Below are 14,618 nucleotides of genomic sequence, written 5' to 3' on the forward strand. Positions count from 1 at the left end.
AACGTATCACCCATTAAGAATAGTGTACCCTAATGCTTTTGTCAATAAATTAAATGCATTTTTTAAGGAATCAATTTGAAATGTGAAGGCATTTTAAAAAAAAATCAGTATTTCATCTTCCAAACTATTATATTTTGAATATTAATAAAGATGGGCTGAGGTGGGATTGTGCTAGGTAAATGGGTGTTCTAGAACTATGTATTCGATAGCCCACGAATACATAATTCAGAAATTTTTTAAGTGGCCTCAGGCTGCCTCGGAAGGAGCAGGACCTCAGGTGGAAGGGGTGGGGCCAGGACACTTCAGTGCTTCCCTGCCCACAGACTCTGATTGGTCTTTGGTTGGGGGAGTGCGTGAAGTGTTTGCCCCTGCTCCCTTCTACCCCCTCCCCCCGAAAGAACCACCAGCTGTTCAGAACAGCTGGAGGTTCTTTCTAGGAACCTGTGCCTTCGGCAGTGGGAGACTTCACACACTCCCTCACCTCCACCCTCAGGTCAATCAAGGCCTAGGGGGAGCACATGAAGTCTACCCCCGTCCTGCAAGTGACCGCTGTGCTTAGAGTCATCCGACAGCTAAGCAGGGCAGTGAGGAGCATGAAGTCTCTTGCTCCCTGTCCTCCGGAGTGTGGTGCTTAGAGTCAACCACCAGGGGAAGCGGCAGGACCTCTGCAGGACGGACCAGGCCCACAGAGGCCATTTTGCCCACCACTGCTATAGCTTTTAACCTACACAAGCTCCACAGCTTTTGCATTGTAATACATAATGCAATCCCTGCACTAGTCATTTATTCAAACCACAGCAATGCATAAAAATAAGAATTCTCATGTAATCATTGCAAACACCAATAAAGTATGAATGTTAGGCCATGAGTACTTTTTTAACTCCACCTCACTCCACCCCAAATATAGGTGTATATTAGGGACATTATAATGGTATAGCTTTGTCACTTATGATATGATTTTTTAACCAGTATAGCTATGCTAGTATAAGCCACAAAAATAGCCCTTTCTACTGTTTTAAGTACTTTCATGCCAAGAAAACTATGCCCACACTAGGAATGTTCTGCCATTTAATTGTACCAGTATAGTTACATTGGCAAAACTTTTGAGCTTGGACCAGCCAATACTTCACACATCTTCACTTAGGATACACTTTTGTCAGCATAACTATGTTGTGTCAGAAATAGCTCCAAGCATAAGGTATCCTGAATTTTTGCCTGTATCGCATGGTTTGCTCAGGAGGGCTGGAATACGCTACGATGACAAAAGCATTAGCAGACACTGCATCCTTACTGGAAGTACTTTGATGATACAGTATACAACTGTAGCTATTCCAGCAACATTATTCTAGTAGAACTAGCTTTAGATGTGAGAACTGTCATAAGTGGAGTGATAGTGGGCACTCTGGTTTTGAAGGCTTATTTAGCAATGGCTCTTTCAAGACCTCTAAAATTCAATAGCCATTTGAATTTACTTAGAGTTCCAAACATAGGAATAAGTGAAACTTAAGAATTAGGTTCAGAATACAGGCAGTCCCCGAGTTACGCCGCAGCTACGAACCGGGTTTTTCTCGCCCCGGAGGACAGGAGCGGCGGGACGCCCAGATGCGCAGTGGTCCCGCTGCCCGCATCCTCCAAGGTGAGAAAAGCTGCTCCGCATCTCCATGGTCTGCATTTCCCCCCCACCCCCAGCAGACCAGGGAGACGCTGAGCAAAGCCGCGGAGCACGCAGGCAGCGGGACAGCCCAGACACGCCGCGGCTGTCCCGCTGCCGGTGTCCTTCAAGGCTTTGCTCCCCTCTCCCTGGTCTGCTGGTCTCCAGCAGACCAGGGAGACGCAGAGCAAAGCCGCGGAGGACCCAGGTGGCGGGACCGCAGTGCGTCTCGGTCCGCCGCCTGCATCTCCCTCGTCTGCTGGGGGGGGGGGGGGGGGCGGTGCAGCTAGTGCGCCCCTCTCCCCCCCCAGCAGACCAGGCTTTTTTCCGGATGCCTGTGGTAGAGCAGCTGGGGCGCTGCCAGTTGGTCCCACAGCGCTGCTCTGGGCGCTACTGGACCAACCCGGCAGCACCCCAGCTGTTCTGCCCCAGGCGTCCTGACTCAGCCGCTGCTGGTCAGTTTCAGCAGCAGCAGCTGAATCAGGACGCCTGGGGCAGAGCAGCTGGGGTGCTGCTGGGTTGGTACTGTAGCGCTGAGGAGCGGCGCTACTGGAGCAACCCAGCAGCACCCCAGCTGCTCTGCCCCAGGCGTCCCCAAGTCAGCCGCTGCTGAAACTGACCAGCGCTGACTATAGGAAGCCCGAGGCAGAGGTGCTCTGCCCCGGGCTTCCTGGAATCAGCCTCTGATCAGTTTCAGCAGCAGCTAACTTGGGGACGCCTGGGGTTCTTAAGTTGAATCTGTATGTAAGTCGGAACTGGCGTCTAGATTCAGCCTGTTGAAACTGATCAGCGGCTGATTCCAGGAAGCCCGGGGCAGAGCAACTCTGCCTCGGGCTTCCTGTAGTCAGCCGCTGGTCAGTTTCAGCAGCGGCTGAATCTGGACGCCAGTTCCGACTTACATACAGATTCAACTTAAGAACAAGTCCCTATCTTGTACGTAACCCGGGGACTGCCTGTACTCCCCTTAGAAACATCTTAATCGTTTTTAGACTGAGTCAAGTTAAATTTTACTGCGACTTTCTGAAAGGAAGTGTGTGCAAGAGTCACATCTGCTTAAAGTCAAGTAAGCAGGGGGCTGACTCACCAGAGAAAACTTCTGTCTCTTGACCTATGCGGGGGAAGTTACTCACTGGTGTTAAAGAAGGATAGGAAGAATTCAAATTTGTCTTCTGTCAGATACTTCAATATCTAGGAATTCCCAATCACAGGAGCATCCCCACGAATATGAATTAAATCTATTCCTTTTTTAGCCAAATGTTAAAGTCAAGATCTTCTCTCACAATTCTATGAATAATCTTACCAAGCATCAAAATTGCTTTTAAGACAGCGAACACAGCTCCTACTTCAATGCTGTTGTGAGCAGCAGTTAAAAGGTGGCGGTCACAAGAAGAGCGAATTTCTGGAAATGACTTCCCTAAGAGTGGAGAAACAGGTATATGTAGCACTGTGTTATTCTCTACCAGCACAGATTTCTTCATAAGAACTTTTCTACAATGCATCAATAACTAATTAATGAGGTAAAGTGCTGTTTTGCATGAAGCTGTGGACCCAGTTGTCATTAATTAAAATTAATGGGTGTAAGTAGAAACAGCATGCTAACAGCAAAACAAGTTACAGTCATTTACAGCTAGTAAAATAAGTTTTGGATCCTGCCTTTGGGCAAGAGCCTTTAAAAGGTGTCACAAACATAAAATTCAATAATTTAAACTTGTAAGTTATCAAGGAAAGTAGAGTCTATTTTGGCTTCTGCTCTACAGGTTTATGAAATTCCTACAATTCTCTTCCACAACAAAGATTTATTTAAATCTAACAAAGTACATGTAAGGCTGATTCTGCATCACTGAAATAGGTGGATTTTTTCCACACTTCAGCAGGAGAAGGATCAGACCCAATGTCAAGAAATGACAAAATGGAGGTTGAACCCACAAGCTTTGCTTAGTCCACCTATGCATGTGTTTTAAGAGAGTCTGCACTATGACCTCATTATATCATATAAAATGTTAAAAAAAATCATTGTTTTTAAAGAGACATCTTTAGAATTTAAAAGAGGCGACTGTAGCAGTAAAAGATTTCTATTTGTTTGGTTGTCTTCATCAGAACTATATATAGAGCACTACAAATCTGCGAATATCAGCTTTATATCTGTGGATGTGGATGAGGCTATCCAAAGCTCATTTCTGCAGATATGGGTACAGACGCGGATACAAATTCTGTACCTAGAAACCTGCAAATTTGTGGATATCTGGCAGGGCTCTAATTATATTAAGCTGTTACATTTAATCTGAACTTTTATTAAACTTACTATGATAAAAGGCTGGAGTTTTAGGTTGATAGGATAATTGTTTTAATGCTCAAGTATCCATAATCCATTGACTTCAGCAGTCAAATGGTTTCATCTGCATAACCATTTGGTTTGAAAGGCACTAGTTTTCAGAAGTGTGTGCTGCTGAGGTGCTTAACTATTCAATAATATTTTGATTGCACAGACAGTTTAAAAATGAAAATCCAAAATGCAAAGGCAACTGTTGCTCAGCTTCTCAGAGAACATTATATTCCATGTCAGAAATGATTTGGTTACTTGATGCCATAACAATCCCTCTTTGGCCTCTGCTCCTTTTATCTAATACTGCCTACAATTTTCAAACCTAAGTGTGGAAAAAATTAATTAACGTATGATGCACAAGGCCTATGCAAAAGTTTCATAATTCACTTCATTTTCTACAATTAAAAAACCCATGCCACTTGCCAACATACCCGTTGCTTGGGGTAACAGGTAGAGCTGGGGTGTTCTAAAGAGATGAAGCAGAAGACGGCATGTCATTCTTGCTCCAGGTTCAGCATCTGGGTCTCCACAGGCTATGAAAAAGGGGACATTGACATAGGAAACCTCTCTCAAAGACCTTAGAAATCACTCACAAAATTTACTGGAAGAGCCACAGAAAGGTTCTGTCTTACAGAATAATATTTCAAATGTAACTAAAGCATTCTATTGTATGGGAGCCAGCATTTGTAGATTTTGGAAGGACTGAGATAAATTAAACAAAATTAATTAGTGGAGGAAAAAGCAAGGGAAGCAGTGATCAAATGGGAGCAGAGACTAAGACATTCTGGAGAGTATTTAAAGCCAAGGAATCAGCACACACCTGAAACAAAGAGAGAGAGAGCCAGAGGTGGGATTCCAAGGATTTTGTGATATGGTCTGATCAGTGGGCAAGGAAGAGAATTGTACCTATTGATCTCTGAATGGACTAGCAGGGAACAAGAGGAGGCCACAAAGAAAGTGATAGCAGTAGTTGGGGCTGGAGCTAATCAAGATACTTATGAGAATGTTAATCTGGGAGGGGAAGGAAGGAAGGGTTAGATGTCCGAAATGTTACGAAGAAAGACCTGACACGATCTGGAAATTATCTGGATTTGTTGTGTGTGTGTGTGTGAGTGAGTGTGTGTGTGTGTGAGTGTGTGTGTGTGTGTGAGAGAGAGAGGATTGATAAAAGTATGGTGTTGTCAAAGAAGCAGAATACATTTTATATAACTATTACGCAATCATGTATCAATCACAGATTATTTGATTCACTCTGACAGTAGTACTACTTATGGAATATCTGTTACCAACTTAGAGAAAGCACTCCCTGGCCATCACATTTGCAGTAGCATTCTGCAACAGAAAGTGGTTGCAGAATGAGTTGTAAAATTTTGCAATCAACAGAAAGAAAAAGGTTGTTTTTTTTATAAAAAAAAAACAACTCACAAAGTTTCCTTACCTGCCGCAAGAAGAGAGGGAAGTGCAACATGCTGAACAACATCCTCCAAAGAAAAACATTGCCGGGCTATCAGTATAGCAATGAAAGTGGCCAGTGAATCATGGAATGAAAGGTCACTCACCTTGAAAGGAAAAAAACACTGGCATGCTTTCATGTTACAATATGCAAATTTTCATTGATGTGATTAATGACCAAGTTATTTAACTATAAAAAGCAAACTTGGCTTACCAACAAAGTAAAATTATCACAAGCAAATAGATTCTTGCACTCAAAATACTTTCAGTGGCAAACTTCAATTGATTTAAGTTAATTACAGAACGTACTGATTACTTTCCTTCATACGTCAGTTGTAATGAAATGAATGGGAGACAAATTAATTTATAAAAGCTGGAACAATTATTATCTTTAAATAGAAACTGGTGATATACATATTCACTCCTTAGCTGCTAGCACATACCCAGAAAAATCCTGTCCTTTTAACATGAAAGCTGGCCTTTAACATGCATAGTCAAAGAATAAGCAATCCTATAAAGTACTAGAATCAGTTATTAGAACAAGCCAGATCCTCCACAGATAGAAACTCATAACCCCACTGGCTTCAGTGGAGCTCTGAGAATTTACAGCAGATGAGTTAGGATCAATTAAGGCTATTTAAGAGTGAGTCTATTCAATCCACAGAAATAGCAATTGTGAGGCAAGAGATGCATATAGGTATCACCCTGTGTCTGTCACATGAGGTACCTCCCCTAACTTATAGCACTACAGTAGTGCAATGAAGAAAAAAATGTATTAGAGTAAAAACACAAGTCAATACGTAGCCTATATTTTATTTTAAATGAAACCATGAAAATATGGAAAACAGAATTCAGGAGTTTCAGAAGATGCTTTGAAAATATAAATAGATACAGTTCTAAAACCACGTTCAGCAATGGATAGAGGCAACTTAACATAGATGTATTAAACTGGTATTTCTATTTCAAAATACATTCAACTTACATCCACACTGCAAAGCAGATCATTAAAACCCCAGACATGATTTGAAGAACAGCAAAGTGCCTTTAGAACCCCTAACCATTCTGAACTTAGCACCGTGCAGCAGGCTGTCAACTCTGCGCAAAGGTTAGCTATATCATTAATTCTAGAAGACAAGAGAAAACAAGTTAAGAGAAGAAAAATACTCATTAGCAATAAATAATTTGGAGATAGATAAGAGTTTATGTCTAGACTAAGCATGTAAGAGTGTAGTCAATTAACTGATTAACCGATTATCAAAAGCTTATAGGTTAATGCTATAGACTACATGCATTTCTCCCACCTCCAAAGTGAATATTTTAGCAGGCTGGCCAGCAACCTAGCTCAGTCCTGGCTTGCAATAAGTCCAGGACCTACCCCTGCTGAGGCTCTGCATTTAATGTGTATTAGGAGCTAGGCCGACAGACAGCCCAGTTCAGTTCTGGCTCATGCTGGGTCCAGGAGCACAGACCCCACCCTGTCAAAGACAGGGGCTGCTGCCATCCCGTGCTATTGCCTCTATATCTGACGCTATGTCTAGACTTCACAGATCTATCAGAAAAGGGTATGCAAATTGTGCTCCACAATTTGTGTATCATTTTCCCAATAGCTTTTTCAGAAGATGCTTTTCTGAAATCTGGCCATCTACTCTGGGCCAAATTTCGGAAAAGCCTCCTCTTTCAGAAGAGCCCTTCTTCCTCGTGGAAGTAGGAAGACAGGGCTTCTGAAAGAGCACATCTGCTCTTCTTTTTTTTTTTTTTTTTTTTTTGCAGAAGAGCAGACGTGTTCCCTGGACGTGGCGGAGTTTTTCCAGAAAAACCTCATAGTGTAGACATAGCCAGAGGCAGCAGGATAAGGTGACAGGCAGCCAGTCCATGAAAGGAGCCGGTTTTTAAACTGATTCCCCTCAGACTGGCTCCCACCTGACTCCCCCCTGGCACTGCTGCCTCTGATACTGCCAGCCCCACCACCGGGTACTTCAGAATAGTCGACTAACCAATAAGAATTCATGAGGTTACTCGACTATTCAATTAACCAATATTTAACATCCCTAGTCTAGACCTGGGTTTTTTCAAAGAGGTATGCAAATCAGTTCTGAGAAACCCACTAACTGGCCATTCCAACATGTTCATTTACTGCTTCCCACGGCTGCCCTTGGCTGCAAATGGTGTACCGCAGACAACAGGAGCCATGAAACTCCATGGCTGCGGAGCCAGTAAACAAACACACCAGGAGTAGCCAGTTAGCTGGTTTCTCAGAGTGGATCTGTGGACCACTTTGAGAAACACTGGTCTTGACCTATATTTCAGAGTTTATCTAAGGTTCTCCAGTTGTGGATACCTATTTTTGCTAACTAGAACATTCGGTACATGATGCTCCCAGTGACTGACATGGATCCAACATGCTGTTGCACAAAGCACTGCATTCTGTAAAGATCCTCCTGTGGCAGAATCTGCTCGTGTCCACATTCTACACACTGCTGTAATAATCTTGGTTCAAATTAAGACCTCTAAAGCTATCATTTGAAAACTTATAATTTGCTGGTCAATATTGTCCTGATAAAATATGTGCGGCTACATTGTATGTGAAGTTACAGTATTCTAGTGAAGGGCCACATTGATTGGTTAAGAGATAAAAAAAATTCCTTTTTCCCTTCCAGAGGGCAATTTCCCTGTTAACCTCAGTATGCTCCTTCTCATTGACTTACTCTTTTTCAGCTACTCCACATTGCAATATTCCCTCAGTTGCCTGGGGTATGTAGAGTAAAATGACAAAATATCAATATGCTCTTTCAGGAGGAAGAGAAGGAATAATCTACTGTATGAGGGTCACTCAGAAATTAGACAAAGGTCAGAATTAAATCTCAATAACCTTGAGCATGGAAAAGTTTGTCATTTACTGCTTCCCATGGCTGCCCTTGAATTCTGCCCTGAATTCTTAATTAAGTCTTAATAGGAACAAAACTAATACTCCATCTCTCTCAACTATTTTGATTTTGAGGGAACTGGAGTTAAAATCCAGATGTAAAATTGAGATGTAAAACTCATCACTACCTGCATGTAGGTAGGGTTTGCAGAATGGGAAATTAAGAAAACTAAGTCCCACAAAGAAACAGAAGGCAATTTTTTGACAGAAGGAATAGTTTTAACATTTGATAAAGATCCTAAGAAAATGTTTAACATTGTTAAAGATCTCCCAAAAAAAAAAAAAAGTTATGGTGAGAAGAAAAGAACTAATCTTTTTGAGAATGATGATCTCTAAAGAAAGTCCAGACACTGTCAAGACCATACCAAAATGCAAGGCCCAAAAAGACAATTAATGTTTGTTATAAAGGACAATAGTAAAGAGAAGTATAATATAGATGGTTTTTCTGTTCTCTCGTCTCAGAAAGGGTATTCTTGATTCAAAGTGAAAATCTTTGGATCAAATTTTAGGTGTCCAAGGATAATTTTTATGAGATGGGGGAAAAACAATGTTTTGTCCCACAGAATCTAATACTTTTGGCAACTCTTCTTCCTTCAATAAAATTGGGGTTTAGTCTGTCTTTTGTAGATGCTGAAATGTTCACTGTAAAAGTTATCTTTCAATAGCAGTCCTAAACTGGAGGATCCCAGATTACATAGAGGAAGACCTCAGGAGAATGAAAAAGTTGCATAGTATTGGATCTGCTCTTCCAACACAAGAACACATCTATGGCTATAGGCAGTACAGAGAAGGTTCTCTGAAAGTCACATGCCTTCCTTTCTCACGTTGATACCTATGACAACTAAACAATGAAAAAGGTAGAGAAGCCATGTCTACATTACAAATTGAGGTGTGATTCTCCTGCTTGCATATGTACATTTGGGCTAGCTCTTAGTGAGGTAGCCTAATTATAAATAGTAGGGTGGCCGCAGGATAATGCCTTTCTGTTTCAGGAAGGCTTGCACTCCGCCTGGCTGAGCCATGCTTCTGTTGCTGCTGCCAGTACTGCTGCAACCAGTATACACACATTAGTGGTATGTGAGCAAACATGAGTATGTGTAGGCAAGCAGGAGAAAAATCACACAACTGCTCATAATGCAGTATAGCGAGCGAGAGAGAGAGAGAAAGAAAAACAACAGAGGTAGAAACAAAGAGGGAAGAGAGAAACAGGACAAAGAAAAAAAATGGTGGCAAAGTGCCAGGAGAGAAACGAAAAAAGTTTGCTATAATTAACCAACCAGCCTATGCAAGGATGCTTCATCAGAAAAGGCTAGGAGCCTCTGGCATAGTCCCTTAAGACCTCTCTTTAAGACCTAGTCATTATCTTGAAAGAATGAACTGACAGGAATGTTAGTCTATTTTCTTCTCTGCTGTTGTAAGTACTTTCCATTTAGAGCCCAGATACCATGGACCAATAGGAACATAAGAAAAGTCAGACAGGTTCAGTCCCAGGCTCCATCTAGTCTAGTATCCCGTCTCAACATCCACCGGCACTAGATGCTTCAGAGAAAGGTACATAAAGCCCCATAATGGACAGCTGTGGGATCTCATGTAGGTCTCACCTACATCCTTAATAAGAAGAAAAATGGTTTAAAACCCAAAGCAGGAGATTTTATTTCCCCTCCAAAACTTTTCTTTAATGAATTAGCTATAACAAACCTGGATGTCCATTTAAATGTTCAATCCCTCTTTTAAACTAAGTACTTGGCCTCAACAATATCCTGTGGCTAGGAGTTCCATAAATTAATTAATTAATTAATATAATAAAATAATATATTTCATCTGGAGAAAGGAATTGATCAGTACACAACACTCCTTGAAAATGAGGATACTGTCAGGATGTGATGATAATTTTGCTGAGAGAGCAATCCAGTGTCAGAATCCTGAGAAATGGAGAAAAGCATAACAAGTCTCCTCTTGCTAGGAAGCTAATAATTGTACCTTGTGTCTTACAAAACTTTTCTTGTAATTTTACATATAGGCTGCTATTTATATTATTTGGTGATGCAAAGAAGCCTACACCTATTATTAATCCTCGTAATGTTATGCAAACCAGTCTGATGCAGTCTTGGTGAAACCTATTCTAAAGAATTGTACAACTCTGAATCAGGAAAAAAACAACCCAGGAAATCTGTCAATGAAGATAAACCAAAAGAATACAAAGGGAGAGGAAAAAAGGGGAAGGAAGGACAACATGCACATAAACAGCCTCAATTAGTTCTAATAATATCCCAGATACTTCATTTCACTGAAGCACTAACCCTTATTTCAATTACTTCTATAGTTCTATATCTGAATCAATTTCTCTTACCTTAGTGCATCTTGGTGCCCCATACATACATTCATGAGTGCATTACAAACAAAGCTGTAGCGATTGGCTGCATTGTCACTCAGGATCTTGCCTAGTATCGAGTAGTTGATGCTATGAGCAGAGGGATTCTCGATAAAATCCAACATGAACTCGGGATCCCATAACAAGTTGGAGTTTGAGGGCTGTACATTGCTGTATATGGTTTGCTTTACCTTTGAACAAGCACTACTAAGGGTTAAAAACAGGAGAGAAAAAACATTGTTCACATGGCTTGAATTGTTGAAATATTGATACAGATTAAAACAAGATTGCCACTAAGTATTACTCAAAGAGTTCATCTAATAACTGTTAAATCCCATTGGCTATGTCAACACTGGCCCCAAATTCCGGAAAAGGGATGCAAAGCAGGTAAGTCAGAATAGGGAAATCCGCGGGGGATTTAAATATCCCCCGCAGATTTAAATAAACATGTCCGCCGCTTTTTTCCCGGCTCGGGGAAAAGCCGGAAAAAAGCGTCTAGACTGGAGCGATCCTCCGGAATAAAGTAGGAATAAGAGATCCTCCGGAAAAGGGCTTTATTCCGGAGGATCGCACCAGTCTAGATGCTTTTTTCCGGCTTTTCCCCGAGCCGGAAAAAAAGCGGCGGACATGTTTATTTAAATCCGCGGGGGATATTTAAATCCCCCGTGGATTTCCCTATTCTGACTTACCTGCTTTGCATCCCTTTTCCGGAATTTGGGGCCAGTGTAGACGTAGCCATAAAGCCTATCTTATTCTCTTTGGAGGCACTGCAGTGCACAACTGAGATTGCTCTTCTGGACACCATTTCTGAAAATTTGATTAAGTTTTCCTGAAGCAATAACATCAACTCACAAGTTTTTATACCAGCTTTGTGATATGTTTATTTAAAGCTTGAGCAGACAGATCAATCAGATCAAACCTTTTTCTGGTAATGATTTCAACACAGCATAACATAGCCTTATAAATATACACTAATGCTGCTTCTTTGCATTCACAACTTACTGAGTTAACTGGAGTGTGTGTGGGTGTAAAATTTCAGAATTTGACAATTTTTAAAAATAAAAAAAACCTCAACAACCTAGAAAGATAGGTTTGATAATAGCTTTTTAATTATTGTTACAATGAACTGGATATCATCTTTGATTTCTTGACGGTCACTATCAATAAACAGAAAGAGGATATGAGAATGTCATGCTTTTGTGACATTACCAATACACACAAAAGAGAGGCAGTATAGGCTCAGGGTATTAACATGTTAGTGGACCTCCTTCAGCAGGAGAAAAGCTATTGTTCCTAGAAAGCAGATAAGAACATATGCAAAGATCCCAAAAAACATTTACATTAATTAATGAGATGCTGGCTCTGACTCCATAGTTAAGGCCCTATTTACATCAGTAAGATTAACAAAATTCAGAAATCATCTTAAGAGTTCCTTATGTCAATTTAGTGGAATCTGATTTGATATAAAACACTTAAGTTGCTTACAGAAAGTCTACAGAGGGGTTGCACTGATCTAACTAGATATGTGTAACTCTGGAGAAATTACAAAGAAAGTAAACTCTAATACAAGTTGGAGAAGAAGCTATCAGATCAGATCAGAAGTATTCGTGGGTCAGAAATGGATGTGATCCCCAGGGAAATTGATGCTTGGTCCTGCCATGGGTGCAGGGGAATGGACTTGATGACCTCTTGAGGTCCCTTCAAGGTCTATGATTCTGTGAAATGGAGCTCAGACACTGGGATCAAATCCTTCACAGTAAGTCTTCAATTCAAAGTTAACTCAGGCTCTAATTGGCATATTGCCCTCAACCCTTGTCCTGTACAGAGATGAAAACACTAAACTTGGGGTCAGGTTTTCTCAGATTAGCCGGCTTGTTTCATGCTAAAGGCTGAGTGAGGTTATTATACAGCCTGGAACCCTACCCACTTTCAGTGAGGATGTATCTAAACTACTGAAGTCCTCCAATGCCTTCCCATAATTCCTCCACAACCCCAGAAGGACAGATGCGTTGTTTCATAATTCACTGAAAAAAATCACAGAGTGGCTTAGCTTACTGAAGCAGCAGAGAGAGCTATGGGACATGCCACCAGAAGTCACTCACATAGGTGAGTGCAGCACCAGTGAGGACACAGTAATGTAGGTGTGGTGTTGCAGTGTAGCTCTTCCTCCAGGCTAGGCTAACCAAGACAACTACCCATGTTAACTCTGCAGTGAAGGCTTAACATCAGAGGCAGGAATTTTCTCATGATGAGAGCATTTAATTTCTCCTGCAAATAAAAGTTTCTTTGCTTACCAGAAGCTAGGTCTAGTTTAGTACTGTGGTCAAATTTAGTACTGTTTAGCTCCAATTTAATTTCAAATTCCATTTTCTAACAAACTTGTTTTCATTTAATATATTTTAGGTAATAACTTCTTCTTGGGATTTTCACCGTGGTCCACTCTGAGGATATTAAGTATTGAGTAATTTACTAGTTGAGTAGTCAATGGAATTTTCATCAACTACTCAACTAGAGGATAGGCACTTCCACATTCCTCCTTTGAAATGGAAATGGCAGCTGATCCCAGGATCTGTTGTGTGGTGCTACCCCATAGTGGCAGCACTGTAGGGAACTCAATACAGGCTCCATCTGGTGCTGCTGCTTTGAAGTACCCCATTCCCCCCCCCCCCCCGCCCTTGCTGCTTCTATTTGATAGAGGCAGCGGGGGGGGAGGGGGAGAGGGGAGATCGACTAGTAGACTCGACTATCTGACAAGCATTTGCTTATCAGATAGTCAACTAGTCCTTATCATCCTTAGTCCATTCTCAAAACTAGGGAAGATGAGTTTCTGATTGCGGAAGAGAAGTGGAAAGACCTAATACAGGTTGCACCTCCCTGAACCAGGACTCTCTGATCTGGCAACATCCATGGTCTGGCAGGGCTAGCAGCAGCCTGGCAGGGGAGCCAAGGCATCATGAGTAGGAGGACTGGCAGGAGAGCCAGGTCTGGGACTGCACAGCAGCCCAGCAAGGGAGATGGGGCCCAGGGTAACCTGGCAGAGAGGCCACGCAAACTGGGGAGCCATGGCCACATGGCACCCTGGTGGGGGGCCAGAGCTGCACATGCCAGAGAGCTGGAGCCAAAGCCAGGGTCATGCACCAGCCCAGCAAGGGAGCTGGATCCAGAGCTACAACGGTGTGACAGGGAGACCGGGCTGTGGCAGCCTGGCAGGGACAAAGGGGGGGGGCAGCAGCCCGGCAGAGGAGCTGGGCCAGGGCTGCACAGCAGCCCTCAGAGCTGAGACCGTCAGCAGGCAGCCCAGCTGGAGCCTTCAGCAGCATAACCGGACAGGGCTAGAAACTGAGCCAGTGGAGGATTAAAAAGCCAGCAGCAGGGGAACCTACCTTGGCCTGGAAAATTCCCTCATTCAGAACCGGTCAGTTCCCAAGGGTGCCAGATCAGGAAGATCCAAGCTGTATATACTGTGTGTGCTACTGTGGCATAGTAGAGTCATGGCTGCTCTGCTAGTAGCGCCACAGCTTTGACACTGCCTAGAGTTTTTCCTGTGTGAATTTGTCACAACCTTGAGTGCCAGAGGTGCATGCTCACCTAATTTCTAAGCATAGACCAGGCCTCGGTGCAAACAAACTGCACCTCCCCAGGAGCAGTTTCCAAAACGCTGGCGAGGCGCGGGAGAGGGAACACAGATGCCCTGAGAGAGTCAGGCCACTACTAGAAATTATAGGAACAAGAGGCCATCAGTAACAATTGTTTCTGAATTTTTGCCTTTTTTCTCATTACCTCTTCCACAACCAGAAAGAATTTAAATGGCCATTGCTCCACATGGCTATGGTGTTCAATTGTATATTACAGAGACAAGCTTCATTAGTCTTTTGGTTCATCACTTGTTGTCATCTCC

At 42.3% G+C, this 14,618-nt stretch overlaps 1 protein-coding gene across 1 annotated transcript in view; it reads right to left on the reverse strand.

Moving 5' to 3' along the window:
* Positions 1-14,618, reverse strand: part of MED12L (mediator complex subunit 12L) — a 479,380-nt gene that overhangs the window by 208,440 nt on the left and 256,322 nt on the right. Inside the window, exons 22-26 of the mRNA XM_075937725.2 lie at positions 10,700-10,927; positions 6,409-6,550; positions 5,413-5,533; positions 4,406-4,507; positions 2,952-3,065 (exon numbers count right to left, since the gene is read on the reverse strand). Coding sequence (XP_075793840.2) covers positions 2,952-3,065; positions 4,406-4,507; positions 5,413-5,533; positions 6,409-6,550; positions 10,700-10,927 — 707 coding nt within the window. The remainder of the gene's footprint in view (positions 1-2,951; positions 3,066-4,405; positions 4,508-5,412; positions 5,534-6,408; positions 6,551-10,699; positions 10,928-14,618) is intronic.

The sequence above is a fragment of the Pelodiscus sinensis genome, chromosome 10 (assembly GCF_052426305.1).
Source record: "Pelodiscus sinensis isolate ZL-2025 chromosome 10, ASM5242630v1, whole genome shotgun sequence".
Lineage (NCBI taxonomy): Eukaryota > Metazoa > Chordata > Testudines > Trionychidae > Pelodiscus > Pelodiscus sinensis.